Source organism: Ischnura elegans, chromosome 5, assembly GCF_921293095.1.
Source record: "Ischnura elegans chromosome 5, ioIscEleg1.1, whole genome shotgun sequence".
In the NCBI taxonomy this organism is placed as follows: domain Eukaryota; kingdom Metazoa; phylum Arthropoda; class Insecta; order Odonata; family Coenagrionidae; genus Ischnura; species Ischnura elegans.
The window spans coordinates 14,445,121-14,459,132 of record NC_060250.1 but is presented as its reverse complement, the minus strand read 5'-3'; the positions used below and the strand labels follow the sequence as shown (position 1 = coordinate 14,459,132).

At 38.0% G+C, this 14,012-nt stretch overlaps 1 protein-coding gene across 3 annotated transcripts in view; it reads left to right on the top strand.

Annotated features, from left to right (window-relative positions):
* LOC124158516 (transmembrane protein 47) overlaps positions 1–8,968 on the top strand; it is a 573,372-nt gene extending 564,404 nt beyond the window's left edge. For all 3 annotated transcript variants that reach the window (XM_046533641.1, XM_046533643.1, XM_046533642.1), the window contains exons 3-5: positions 1,282–1,431; positions 2,029–2,091; positions 5,243–8,968. In XM_046533641.1, coding sequence (XP_046389597.1) covers positions 1,282–1,431; positions 2,029–2,091; positions 5,243–5,403 — 374 coding nt within the window. In that variant the 3' untranslated portion in view covers positions 5,404–8,968. The remainder of the gene's footprint in view (positions 1–1,281; positions 1,432–2,028; positions 2,092–5,242) is intronic.
* Positions 8,969–14,012: the final 5,044 nt, after the last annotated feature.

Sequence of the window (14,012 nt, the reverse complement as noted above, 5' to 3'; positions counted from 1 at the left end):
CATTTTGGCATTCATACATTTAGACATTAACCCGTAAGTGTTTATGTACCGTGTAAACAGGCCTTTAGTTGTTTTTAGATGTACTCCATTTACTGTTTCTGTTATTGCCTGATGTTCTGTGGCTGTTGCAGGTTGCTTTTTCTGAGGGAATATGGTAACTTTCCTGAGGAGGGTATTTATAGTGGGTCATGAAGGAAAAATTGGGGTAAAAAGAGTTTACATTTGATTTGACTTCAAGGATGATGCAGCTGATTATGGAGGCCATATTCCCTGATGAAGTTTGCAGTCTTTGCATTTTCTTATCTCGAATGCCATCCGGATTAGCCAGTGTTTGAATTTTTTCCCTTTTGAGATTACTCTTGTTTTTCTGAAGTTACGTACATCTTGTAACTGTAGGTTGCATTCACTGTTACCACTGCCTTTGGGGGATATCCAACCTGAATGGTGTGCTGGTGTTCTTCTAGTCGGGATTAAATGAAACAATTGGTTTTGCCATTTTATTTCTTGTGATAGAGTTGGCAAGTTATCTCAGACATGCTATGTGGAATCTGTCAGTAAGAAGAGGAAGTACTTAGGGCAAGCAGTAGATTGTATGGTTGGGTAAGAGTTGGGAATACAAATGCCCTAATATTTAATATGTAACAGTGGTCTGTCACTGTGGAATTGCTAGTTGGGAGTTTTTTTGACAGATAGTCAAACCATACATTGGGTCAACCAGATATGTTTTTGGGTTGCCAGTTTTCTCTAATCACTGGTAAATAAGTTCTACACAATTGTAACTTGCCAAATCACTTATAATTCACAGTCATGAAATGAACTAATACCATTATCTTTAGAAGCAGGCATTTTTTTAATCACCTGTGATTACAGAACATTAATTCGAAATTAAATTGAAGCCTGGAATGTTCCATTTATTTCTTTCATTGTATATTTTGGCTTCAGATCATTACCATTCATAAACAGTTTTTAATTTATTGGAAAAAATTTATTTTCACCAAAATATGCTAAATATATCACCGATAGAACCCACCAATCACCATTTATATTTAAATTCTGGGAAGATATCTTCATGTCCCCAGTTCTCCTCAAAAGTGACCCTAATATGTTATATGCCTAGATCCCCTGTGCTTTGTCATGCATAGCTTAATTCCATGTTTAATAAATCCTATACCATGATATTCTCATTGGAATACACACCTTGTTTTCTTTAGTTGCGTACATAATTGTGTTGTAATTATAGTGATCTCATAATGACAGTGTCTTTGTTTTGGTGATCCACAGCCTATATTCGAGCAGCTGCAGCCCTGTGCATAATCACCCTCATCACTGATGTCTTTGCCACCATCCTCACTGGTTTGGGACTCAAAAGCAAGGACCACCGAACCAAATACAAGTACTACCGTGTGGCTGTCTACATCATGGTCCTCTCCTGTGAGTGTTTTTGTTTATTTGCATACATTTTCCTTTTCAATACTTTTCATAATTACCACTTGGAAGCTCTGCTCAGTGAGCTATGTGTTCATGATGCTGCTTAATCATATGTTGTTTGCATAGCCTACACCTCTGAATTTCATTTTGTGTTAGAATACAGATAGAAGTATTATTATGGAAGAAATAATTTTGAATGTAGTAATTGGCTTTTGTTTGCACCAGTTCCTTTTCCTCCATTATCTGCCAGAACATTCTCAACTTAAACTCTTCCGTAGGTTTCTGCAATGATGATTGTGATGAGTGGAAAATTTTAGGTTCTCCAGCAGTATTTTTGCTGGTTTATTGGGACAACAGTTTTTGAAACAGGATGGCTTTCAAAACCGTCATCCTACTAAAGTAACATGTGGATTGGGAACCCAAAATCTTGCATTTATCATTCTCAACTTTAGTTAAACTTCAGTTCGAATAGAGATGTTGGTGAAAAAAGTTCATTTGAATTCAGCTCTTGATGTTTTTGGCAAGAAACTTGTTTATTGGGGCTTGTATAACCTTTGTAATTCTTTCTTAACATTGAATATTGTGGCATTTTCTTTGCAGTGATTTCCATCCTGATTGCCCTAGTCGTCTACCCAGTGTGCTTTGCTGCTGAACTGAATGAAGGTCTGTTGAAAAATCAGCCATGCACTTTGGTTGTCTGTTGTCAATTTGGTTGTCAATTGTCTGTTGATGAATTTTTGACAATAGGAATCAACTGGTTTTTCACTTACAATGCTGTGCAGTGCAAAGAGAAATGTGGAATGCTACTAACAATTAAAATCAAGAGGGGATCCAGGATTTTTTTCTGGGGGGGGACAAGGGTCTGATAGGCAAACGGTCTTCTCTTATTTGAGATTAAAAACAGCATACAACAATTACTGTACGAAATATATTTGTAAGTCGTCTTTGCCGATGGTAAATGGGTTCAGGGAAAACAAAGCAGGGAACAAGTCCTAATGCTCACACAAAACCAACTCAACTTTATTCCAACCAAGTCGTACACTACTATTATGCTGCCCAACTACGACTGCCTCCCCTACCCGCCATCAGCCCACATCCGTGGAGTCACCGAGAGAGATCGTTTCTCAAGCATCTCTTCCGATGACTACAGGAATGTGCTAAAGGCTGCGTTTCGGATGAAGTCCTTTTCAAGGCGGCTCTCCATCATCTCGTAGCTTTTAATAAACCTAATGAAAGCCACGCTTACATACTCTTTATTTTAATATAAAAGTATTAATATGAAAATTTTAATTATGTAGTTACATATGTAATAATGAGTGTTTTCGAGTCCTCTCCCACGTGTGCGATGTTTTTTTCCGAGCGCTGACCGCTGACTGGCAAATGGCCAATGACCAGCAAATCTTGGTCCTTGACTTGGGCTCTAGACTTGAATGATTGAGGCTGCATAATATGCAAAACAAAACGAATGTAATGATAATGGGACCGTAATAAAGATCTTGTCTACTTTTAAGCATCTCAGGGAGGCACGTACCCCTGTGTCCCCCCACCCCTAAATCTACCATATGATTAAAATGCTTCTGAGAACCCATCTCTATGATAAATTGAAAATCATTAATTAAGCTAAAAAAAAAGTAAAGTATAACTTATACGTATGACAGAAAAAAAACAATCAGGTTATTTTGTGATTAGAACAGTCCTTGAAAAATTCGTTGACACTATAGTTACTTTTTATGCGCAGAAAAACGTTCAGCTTCTTTTCGGATGTAGCTTTCAAGAGAGCATTTTTAATGCTCAGGGTTAAAAGGTTAAACACTTTTGCAGCCATGTGAAAGGGAATCTTGTTGTTCATTGTGGCCAATTGGCAATACATACCTACGTACATCCTCACTGCGTCGAGTGCAATGCCCATGCCCTTGATCATTGGTGGTGAGTTGTTTCAGATTATCTTTACATCTATGCCTACATACATAAGGAAAGTACCATGAGGACTTTAAATTGTTCAAATTAAGGTTTGCAAGTTTGCCATGGGAGTCTCTTTGCTATGTAGCTAATAGCTTTTTCCTTTGCAAGTACGCCAGGTGATGATTCCTATAAAGTGATTCCATGACACAAATTTGTGATGGTAACTCAAGGGCCCTTCTGTGCATCATTCCTTGTAAATCTCAATATCTTTGCCATTCCATCATTACTCATCCGATTTCCTTCCATCACAATGCCTGTTTACCTCCCCCTCCCAAAGGGGTGTTCATCTTTGCTTGCTCAAGGGTATTCTACTAGGCAGTTGTTTGCAATGAAGCATTTGTTAAAAAAAAAAGTAAAAATAAGTTTATGATTTAAGAAGACCTAAATATATTTTGCAACAGATTTTGCTTCAGGCAATAGTCTGCCATAACCTCTGGCAAATTCTAAAAATTAAGATCAAGAAACATGTGAATTTAACAATGTATTGCAGGTCTGATGTGTATTGCACCTACTCCTGACATCAGTCTGCTTAATATTCATGTGAAGAAATGCCCTATCTGTTTGAGCTTTTCTTACGGGTATGCTCATAATGTTGCCATTGCTTCTCGTTATTGTATAATGAACTCCTGGAGGTGCAGCCCAAGCAGAGCCAAAGCACATTTAATGCACCTTTAATGTGCATTCATAACAACATCAAATGCACCTTGGAAATGCACATTCAAAGCACATTTTTGTCCTACTTTTTATGTGCATTTAATGCACATTAATCCAGCATTTAAAGCACACTTTTAGAGTGGTCCACTAGATGGTTATACTATATGAAATTACATAATAGCAATTCTTTCTCTTTGAGAGTAAAGGTAAAATTATGCAAATAATTATTCCAATTCTTTATCATTGCCAACACTTACTTATGGTACAACAAGGGCTCCAAGAGAACTAAGTTCATTGTTGTTGTTATTGACAAAGATCTAACATAGCCCTGACAATGCACCATTGAAACAAAACATCTACATAGAGTGAGTACTGAGAGGGTAGGGGATTTTGAGTGTTGGAGGGTCGAATGATAGATAAACGAGGGAGAGGAAGGAAGAGAATAGGATTTTTAGATAAAATGAAAGGGAGTAGGCCTTATTGTAAAATGATAGGGAAGTGTTTGAGGAGACTGCCAGAATACTTATTAAATACTCCATGGTAACCTAACTTAGACTTGGTAGGATACTTTATTAAATAATGCCCCTCTATGGCTCCCAAGTGTAATATGTGGGGTAAAAGTGTTGTAACCAAATCATGTCAAAGCACCACCAGGTGAGTAACACAAAGAATCTAAGAAAGGAAAGAAGTATGCCTGGGCAAAAACAACTTTGCAGGCTGTGAATTATTAAATCATATCTAAATGTATATCATTTAATGAATGTGTTTCTTGACCATTATGAGTGTAGAATTCTTTGAAATAAGTAAGTACTATTTTATTGACCAAGATAAACTAGAACTTGATAAAGATAAACAAATGTATAATGCAATATATATGAATCTCTACAAACATATATCCCACTATTTCTGTGCCTTTTGGATTATAATGAGCAAGTGATTTTGATGTTGCATGCATCACTACAAATATTTATAATTGATGGGTTATTATTAAGGTTTGGACTTCAGAATTATTCGTCAACCGTTCACCAATGTTTAGCTCTGTCATTCGAGTGTCCTCAGGCGAAGTACAGCAACATTAAAATAAAACAAAATTAATCAACTTAAATCAAGTAATTGTATGATAGCATTGTATGGAAAACATATATATATATTTATTTTATACTCTTTACAAAAATTTTTGCATTCATCCCTCCCCCAGGTAACCGCACTGTCTGGGAATTCGGCTGGGCATATGGAGTCGGATGGGGAGCAGCCATCTTCCTGTTTGGTGGCGTGGTCCTGCTCCTCTGCGACAAGGAGTCGGAGGAGATCTACTATAAGGAGAGGAAGATTGTGCATGACACGGACTCACGAGCCTAGTGGGTCCGGCAGGGAACGGTGCTGCCTCCCCCATCGCCAAACCTAATTTCCTCCACCCGCCCCCATTACAACCCCCACGCCCTCCACCACCAGCACGCCTTCCCCATGGTCGCTCTCTCGGCCCCGCCCCCCCTACAACACCCCCCTCTCGACTTCCCGTCTGACGACGACGACGACGAGGAGGGTGGCGCCAAGGGACGGCGGCGACGGAGAGAGCAGGCGCGACAGCAAGGCGGCCGCAAGAGGCGGCGGAGACACTGGGTGGGCCGCAAGCGTAGCGCAGAGCCCAGCCAGCCTCCCCGCCCCATGCTGCCAGATGTCACGCTCTAAGAAGGCGGCGCAATGCAGCCTGCAAGTTCCTCTTGGGGAGAGAAACATCTCGTCTCCCCCTCAACTCCTACCCCAACTTCTACGATCCTCGTGATAAGGAAAGTCCAATGGTCATCTTGGCGATTGTGAAGAGGAGAAATAACCATTGTTTACACCAGATGGATGATATGCAATGAGTTGGCTGAGCTTTACTTTATTGCAGCTTTCGTGTCATTGCTCTCAACACCCATGTCGATGACATAATGTTAATTCAATGTGTATTTTCACATAATTTTATTTATACCCATTTTATCTTTATCCTGATCATCATTAATGTTTACTTTTATTTATTTTGAGGCAAGAACTCAATCTGTTATTCATAGTATGCAGCATGAGATGTTTGCCTTGCGACCAGATACCAGTCTCAAAGCTTTATATGACAAAGACATGTTGTTTGATTCCTGTGTTTAAATTGATTGTTGTTGTGATGATCTGCCCAGAATCATTAGAAACCTTAACGTTGGACTGAGGTACCTGTCTCCTCGCAAAATGCCCCTATAAGGGCCTTCCAAATTGTTAATAACGAGCTTAATACAGAACTGATTAGATTGTCAAGGGAAACATGTCTAGCTTATGCATAGCAATCTAAATATTTGAAGCTAACTGGTACCATGTCGATACTAGAATAATGTTTCCAATAATTTCAATGTCCTCCTTTTTTTGAGATCTAATTTTTGTTTTAATCCCGTTGGCTTACTATTCAGAAAGTCATTTTTTATAAACTTTCTGATTTAAGATACAACATTTCAGTGCTTAGCTTGCAGCCTGATTATAACATGTAATTGGCTCATTGCATCATATGAGAGTGAAAATTGAAGAAGTGGGAGCAGTGAGGATAAAGAGGACCAGCATTGTAGTGCATCTGTACTTCCCATTAAAATCGTAACCCTTTCCCTAACAAACCCTTAACCATTTTCCCCTCCCAGTGGCTTGCGTGCATGATATCTGAATGTTGTGTGTGTTTGTACAGTTGCTCATTGGCATGTTTGAAGTTTGTTTTTTTTTAACTGTGAGCAACTTCTCCCAAACTTGATTTCTAACCAAAATGTTTTGAATGAATCAGGAGTGTGTATGTGTGTATGTAGTTTTCGCTGTGAGAGTGAACGTGTATGCGAGTGCCCTTCTAATGCATGCATGGTCCTGGAAATGTGTTAGCAAGCTACTTCATCAAATTCAGTCCGGCGTTGGCGAGAGCAGAGGCCGTCCCCCTGCCTAGTGATCCTCACAGATCACCGATACATAAAAACAATTGAATACTCATCGTGAAACAGCGTAAGAATAAAAAGGAAATGTGAATCGAGTGAGCTTATAGCAGCCACACATTTTTATATAAGTCTTTTGCTTGATGCTTTTATGAAAAGGAAGATTCAGATTCGTCAGAAGTGAAATGTCGGCATGCATGCATGCCGACATGGCAATCAAGATGTGGATAGTTATGTCACCTTCCACGTTAAATTTACCTCTAATTGGCTTTTTCTGTTGTAAATGCCTACAGTGTAAAAGCAATGTTTCAACATCTAGGCCATCTTTAGATGTGTATTGAACATCAACTTAAAAATTAATTCAGAGCAGTGAAAAATATGTATGTAGGAAAAGTGTTCTATAAATAAGGTGTTATTGTCAACGGAGAATTGAAGATATAGTGGCACTGCTATTACCAGCAAAAAGAAGTGGAGCCAAAATCTCAAATTACTATAATTTCCAAATTTTATTTGTCAGAAGCAAATTTTAGCTTCTTGGAATGCCTTTGGCCATCTTCATCAGCCTTAGTAATGGATGTTTGATGAGGAATAAATGGCCTTGCGAAATTTGGTCTTCAAGCAAAAATGATTCCTGAAGAGTTTATGTTGCATTGGCAATGAAAATGTACTCCTGGTGGTTACTTAAATGAATTCGATAAAAAGAAGTATGGAATACAATAGTATAATTGCAGTGTATCTTAATGTATCATTATTTTTCTAAATCAATAACTGTGACTTTTTTGACATGGTTAACAATTAAAAGTTTTTACTTGTATAGAGTAGATGCTAAAAACTTTAAGTTGATGTGAATGGTAAATTATTTAAGGTGGCATGTTAACTAGATTTAACCATTCCCAAGGGATTTATGGTCAGTAGTATTTGTGTATTTCCTAACGTTTTCAAATTGACTGCATTACCTCTTTTGGCAAAGAATCTGATTCAAGTTCTCCTGTTTCATATATTACATGTATTTTGGTGGGTGGGACAAGTGAAATCATTTGGTTGGACTTTCAGTTGACTTGATTTTTTTGAAGCTAGCCTCTGTATTGTTTGTTGTGTGTCTGATTGTGAATATTATTTCCTTTTATGAATTTCAATCGACTTGACTTGTGGTTTAAAATTTGACTTTTGGTAATTTTTCATTTTCAATGAATGTGGGTTATTGATTCAATTCTTGATGAAGATATTTATTACATTATTGCTTTTCTTGAATAATGGTCTTTGTCTTACAAAACAAATCGGCAACGATATCAAATTTGACTTTTTGTTCATGCAAAGTACAATGGCATCTATTTTATATTTAAACATTGTAGATATAATTGGGAATTGGGCCAATAGCCTGTATCCTTAACCTATTAGTAGATGTATGAAACTTGATCCTATTTAATTAAATGGTATATTCAATATTTAAAGAATGGTTTTTATACTATGGAACTTCAGCAAGGTTGACCGTTTGTGAATAAGTTAAATGTAAAACTCAATGCTTATACCTAATGTTTTATAGTGTTTGTACTAACAGTGCATTTTTTGTTCCATATGTAATTGGAATGCATAATAGAAAGTAATGTGAAATTGGTCCTAATGTTTACACCTAGTATATGCAAAATTAGAGAATTTTTATAATACAAAAATAGCTCTTTTTTAGTTTTATAATATTCTGGCAGCTTAATCTAGTCAGATACTTTAGTTTGCTGCACCCTTGAATATCTTTGCACAATTCAGAATCACTTCCCCCAATTTACTTTATGTATTTCCGTATCGTTTTTCATGTTCCTTTTATCACTCCTTGCTGTGCATTTCAATGATTATGTTTTAAAATGCTTGTAATAAAGTTGTTACATCTCTGACATTTATAATTTTTTCACAATTTTCTGTAAGCATCAAGAGCAGCAATGTGCTATTTGGTGCTAAAATTCTTTCTACCCATTAAATTTTATGACATATCACTTAATAAATGTGCATTTTACTTTCCATGCCAATGAAATATTGAACCGCAATTCATGTATATTTACCTTGGTCAGTAGTCAATAAAGGTATCATCCATTCATTATATGCACCATTGGTGAAAATGGAATGAATGCCTGGATAGAAAACCTGACTGCAGTTGTATGGAGAGTGACTATTCAAACCACGAAGGCAAGAATAATGTGAGATTAGATTGACAGACATACTGCAAGAATTGTACAGAATGAGAATCTGGAGAAAAATCTTTGGGCCACCTCTTCCATAGGGTGGTCTTCCCTTTCTCTAGAAAGATCTAATCTCAGGTTTTGCTAGTGGTAGCTCTTGCTGCCTCTATCATTATGTGAGAATCGTGTGTCCGAAATCCTTTCAAACCTAACCCTAAGTCAATATGATAACCAGTCATCTAAGCATGATTGCAAGGTTATATAAATACTGTTGCACTTACATAACACAATATTAACAAACAACAAATCAGTAGCACATCATGTATTTGATAATATCCTAACAAGGATCAGGGGCGGGTCATTGTTCTGGAGGGAGATGGGTTTGTTACTTTGCAAGCCCCCTTGGTGGTATGCATTACCTCTCTGCAAAAATGTGTGGCAAGTCTGATGAGTGCTGACAAATGGCTTTCGAATATTTATTAATTATTTTTAAATACATTTTGTGTCATGATTTCAAATACTCAGGAGCCACCTTAAAGATTTTAGTCTTCTTAATTTTTCCTAGTAAGGGGGCCATCTCCCTAACTTAATCTGCCACTAACTAGGTGATCCTTCCCAAACTCCAACCCCTTCTGATGATGTGGTGTAAAAAGTCTGTTGAGTTATAGACCTGGCCTCTGAAGATTAACCTGAATTCTACTATTAAGCCTGAATTTTACTATTAAGTTGTTCAAGATGTGATTGCAAGGATGGATATTCAATGATTGCCAACATTGCATCTGGAATTGTACTTCAGGGCAAGGCCCACACCAGGCTGCATATAGCCACTAGGAAAGAAAAAAGAAGGGAAAGGAATTCAAATTTTGAGCCTTTCTGCTTGTAATGGGAGTGCACAGAATGATCAAAAAGGAAGTCAGGAATTGGCAATTAATCTTTCATCTGTGGATGTCTGGAAAGATGGGGAAAAGCCTGAGGTATTCCTATCTTCAAAGAGTGAGATGGAGTCCTTGTTGAAAATCATAGACTTCCAGTAAGCTTGATTTCCATAGTATGTAAATTTTAATAAAAACAGTGGCTAATTTCTCATGCTGTTTCTGGGACAGTGAAAATTGGTCATTTAATCACCAGCAAGGATTTCGAAAGGGTCACTCAACTGATACCCAGTTGCTAGGGTTTGAAAAGAAACTGTTGGATGAGACTATGTAGGTTTCCATAGTGTTCAGGTTCCAATTTCTCCATGTTTCCAGTGCAACCGCGTCGGTTTGTTGGTGATGACAACAGTTTCACTAGCACTGCTGCCAGCGTCTTCAGGTCGAAGATGATGCCAGTCCACGATTTTTGTCCTCCTTATATAGGGGGTCAGTCCCGCCAGTTGTGGCAGCCGCTCTCTTATTGGTCCACCTAATGAGCCTCCTCTAATGGGCATCCAGATGGTAGCCGTCATCTCTGTTAAAATTGTCCATCCGGGCTATCTCAATGGATTCGCGGATGAGTCTGGGAAAATATCTGCCTTCTTTCACTATTATCTTGGCGGCGTCAAACTTAATGTCATGTCCCGGGGTCAAGGCGTGCTTCGATATGGCAACTGTTGGATGACTTTATGGATGTGGAAGTAGAACTCGATGTGGTTATAGTTGGCCTTTCTAAAGCATAAAATTAGAAGAACCAAGCATGATGGAGTGGTGTCTAATAATGCAATGAACACTTGCAATTTTCAACTATTATATTTCTAAAGCAGAGCAGATAATGAACAGCTTTTGGAAAAAATGAGGCAACTGCCATTGCATGTAAATGAAAGAGCAGTGGAAGATCCAGAGAGGGCTAGATAAAATGTTAATTTTGTCCAGTGCCTCCCAACCCCCACTACTGATGAGAGATTATCCCCCCAACCTACACCCTACTCTCTAACCTGGATCTGCCACTGTGGAAGAGTCATCTTGTGGATTAACAAATTTTTCTGAGGTAGAAACCCAGGTGGTGAAAGTAGATGGAGAATATGAACTCAGAACTAAGAAAGGTAACATTGGGTGTCCCTCAAGGAAGTGTACTTGAACCTTTTGATTTTTAATTACATAAATATATAATATGGGAATATTAAAGCCAAACTTAGAGGGAAAAAATTATCTCCAGTTTAAGACCAAGTGCCAATCAGGAAGGACCAATGCAAAGATGTATTTGCACCTAAATTGAGGAATACTTGACTAGAATGATCTGCCAGCAAAGTTTCTCAAACCCTACCAAAAAAAAACAAAAATTCATTTAAGAATAGGTTAGGGAAGGATATTGTTAACATTTGACTGTGTGATACTATTGAGGAGGGAAAAATTTATATTGCTATCTCGCATGCATACAGGTTGTGTTTCAAAAGTAGTGCAATTGAAGTTCCTGTGCAGTAGGGTAGTTTCCTTCATAAAAAAAAACGAAAGGCATTGATTGCAAATCGTTACCCTATGTTAATGTCTTCATAATATAAAAATTATTTGGTTTTAGAAATCCCAGTTTAGACGAATGTTAATGGTCAATTTTAACCTCATTTGAAAAAGGCCAGATTGGCACCCATACGATGCCACTCCACGTGACGTCACAGGGGCCTAGATTCAATACAAGTAGTCAGGAGTTTTACATCGTCTGAGATTACCAATGTATGCATGAGGCACAGAGTTCAGGGAAACATTTCTTAATAATCACCTACTAAAATTGCCAATGGTCGGAAAGATTCCTTCACCTGTTGGGGTATCCTTATTTAAGCCAAGAGCTACCTGCTAGCAAGGTACAATGCAGCCTGCATCGTATCGGCGCTCATAGCCTCACACCTAGGTGGCCTCACACTGCGGCGGCTGGAACCAGAATGACATCACACAGGCTTTTCCCAGCATTCACACTTAGCCGTCGTGTTTTTGCATGCTTGAAATTTTTCACTTTTCATTTAATTGCAAAAAGTATATATCTTCATTTAAAAATCTAAAAGCATGAAATATGTACTCCAGGAGTAATGATCTTTCAATTTAGGCAATTAAAAAAAGTAGGAAACCACCCTATTCCTATAGGTTGAAGTGGGAATCAATCACTTGTAGCAGGTGGGGTCAACACTAAGCTTTACAACAAAACCAGGTTCAGTGCTCTCCAAGCTGTGGAAGCAGCAAGATGTCAGTTATTGTATATCTCTGCATGTCATCTGACACGAAAAAAATGGAATTGACAATCGAGCAAAGTTTAAGTTTTGTGCAAACCTGAAAAATCTCTTAAGGAGACTAACAAAATGATTCGTGAGGCTCTGCTCTGTCCTATTCACAAGTTTAAGGTGATTGAAGGCCTTTAAAAATGGGCCAGGAAGAGTTAAAATCCCCAATATGTAAAGAATGAGCAAATCAAAAGTGAAAACAGTGTTCATTGTCTTCTTAGACAGTAAAGAAGTGGTCTATTAGGAATTTGCTTCTTAAAGACAGACAATTAATTCTGTCTATTATATATATGTGTATTAGAAAGACTCTGAAAAAGGGTCATTAGGACGAGAAAAGACATCTCCACTACCTGGGAGATTCATCTCTATTAAGCACCTTGCCACAATGCACTACGAGTCCATGAGTTCCTGGCAAAGCATGAGGTTCAAATGCTGCCTCAACCCCCTATAGTCCCGAAGTTACCCCAGCAGACTTCTTTCGATCACCTCAGAGTAAGGAATTCCCTGAAATGAACCGATTTTTCATCCTTAGAAGAGACACAATCTGTTGTGACAAGGACCTTGCGAGAGGTTCGCAAAAAAGCCTTCCTGGGCGAGTAGCGGTCATGGCAGAGTCGCTTGAAAAAATATGTAGAAGCCAAAGAGTAGTAATTTGAATAATTTAAAGTGATTGTGCAAATATGTTCAATAAATTTCTTTTTTTTTTAATAATTGCAATGCTTTCAGAATGCACCCAGTATGTTACCCCTGGGCCAATTGCTCACTGGGAACATTTTTAAATAATAATAATAGAGCCTTCCTTAGAGCACATTTAATGAATGGAATGAAGCTGTCTGCCTTTCCTGAAAATATTTTTATTTTGAGTACAGTGGATGTAATAATGTATCAGCATTAATAAAAAGTATCTGGGAGACAAGGTAAGTCATACTAATCCTACAGAAAAATTAGATAATGCCTAGCTGGCCAAATGGGGAATAGCTAATTGGCTTGGAGTAGCTTGACGAAGGCAGATCCAAGTAGGGCTCCCAGAAAACTCTGGCTTAAGTTCTTCACAGGGTTGTTAACTTGTACCCAAAAACACAGTTCATCAAAATAATTTGGGTGGATGGATGGGAAATATTTTGCTACAGTGAAAAAGATCTCCCCCATTTTGCGATCATAATAAGAAAATGCAAAAGTTGTTGACCATTTTTAATGAGCAGTTGACTTAATTAGCTTTCCAGTTCATTTACTTGTTCTGGGAGAACCTTCCCAGTGAGAAATGGGTGGTGGAATCCACGTGGAGAATTAACGTGGATACCACGTGTTTTTGGTCGTGGAATCAACGTGGAACCCACGTGGAAATTTGGTGGAAAAATTAAAACAGCAGTTGGTGCTGTCCTAAAACCATTAAAACCTCAACCACTCTATATCTAAACCTTCTATATATGTGTCTACGATTTTTCATGTGCTCTCATGGCTGCCTTTCCACGAATTATATAAAAATAGAATGTGCGATACATTTTCACATAACTAGCGTGGTTTCAGGATGATAAATGACGCAATTTCACCAGAGAGTTAAGTTCCACAAATTAGAAATTCTGTTTAACATTTTATGATAATCACCACAAATCCACTTGAAATCAACGTGGATTCCACGTGGGTCCAACCACTCAATATCCACCACCACCAAATATCCACCACTCAACG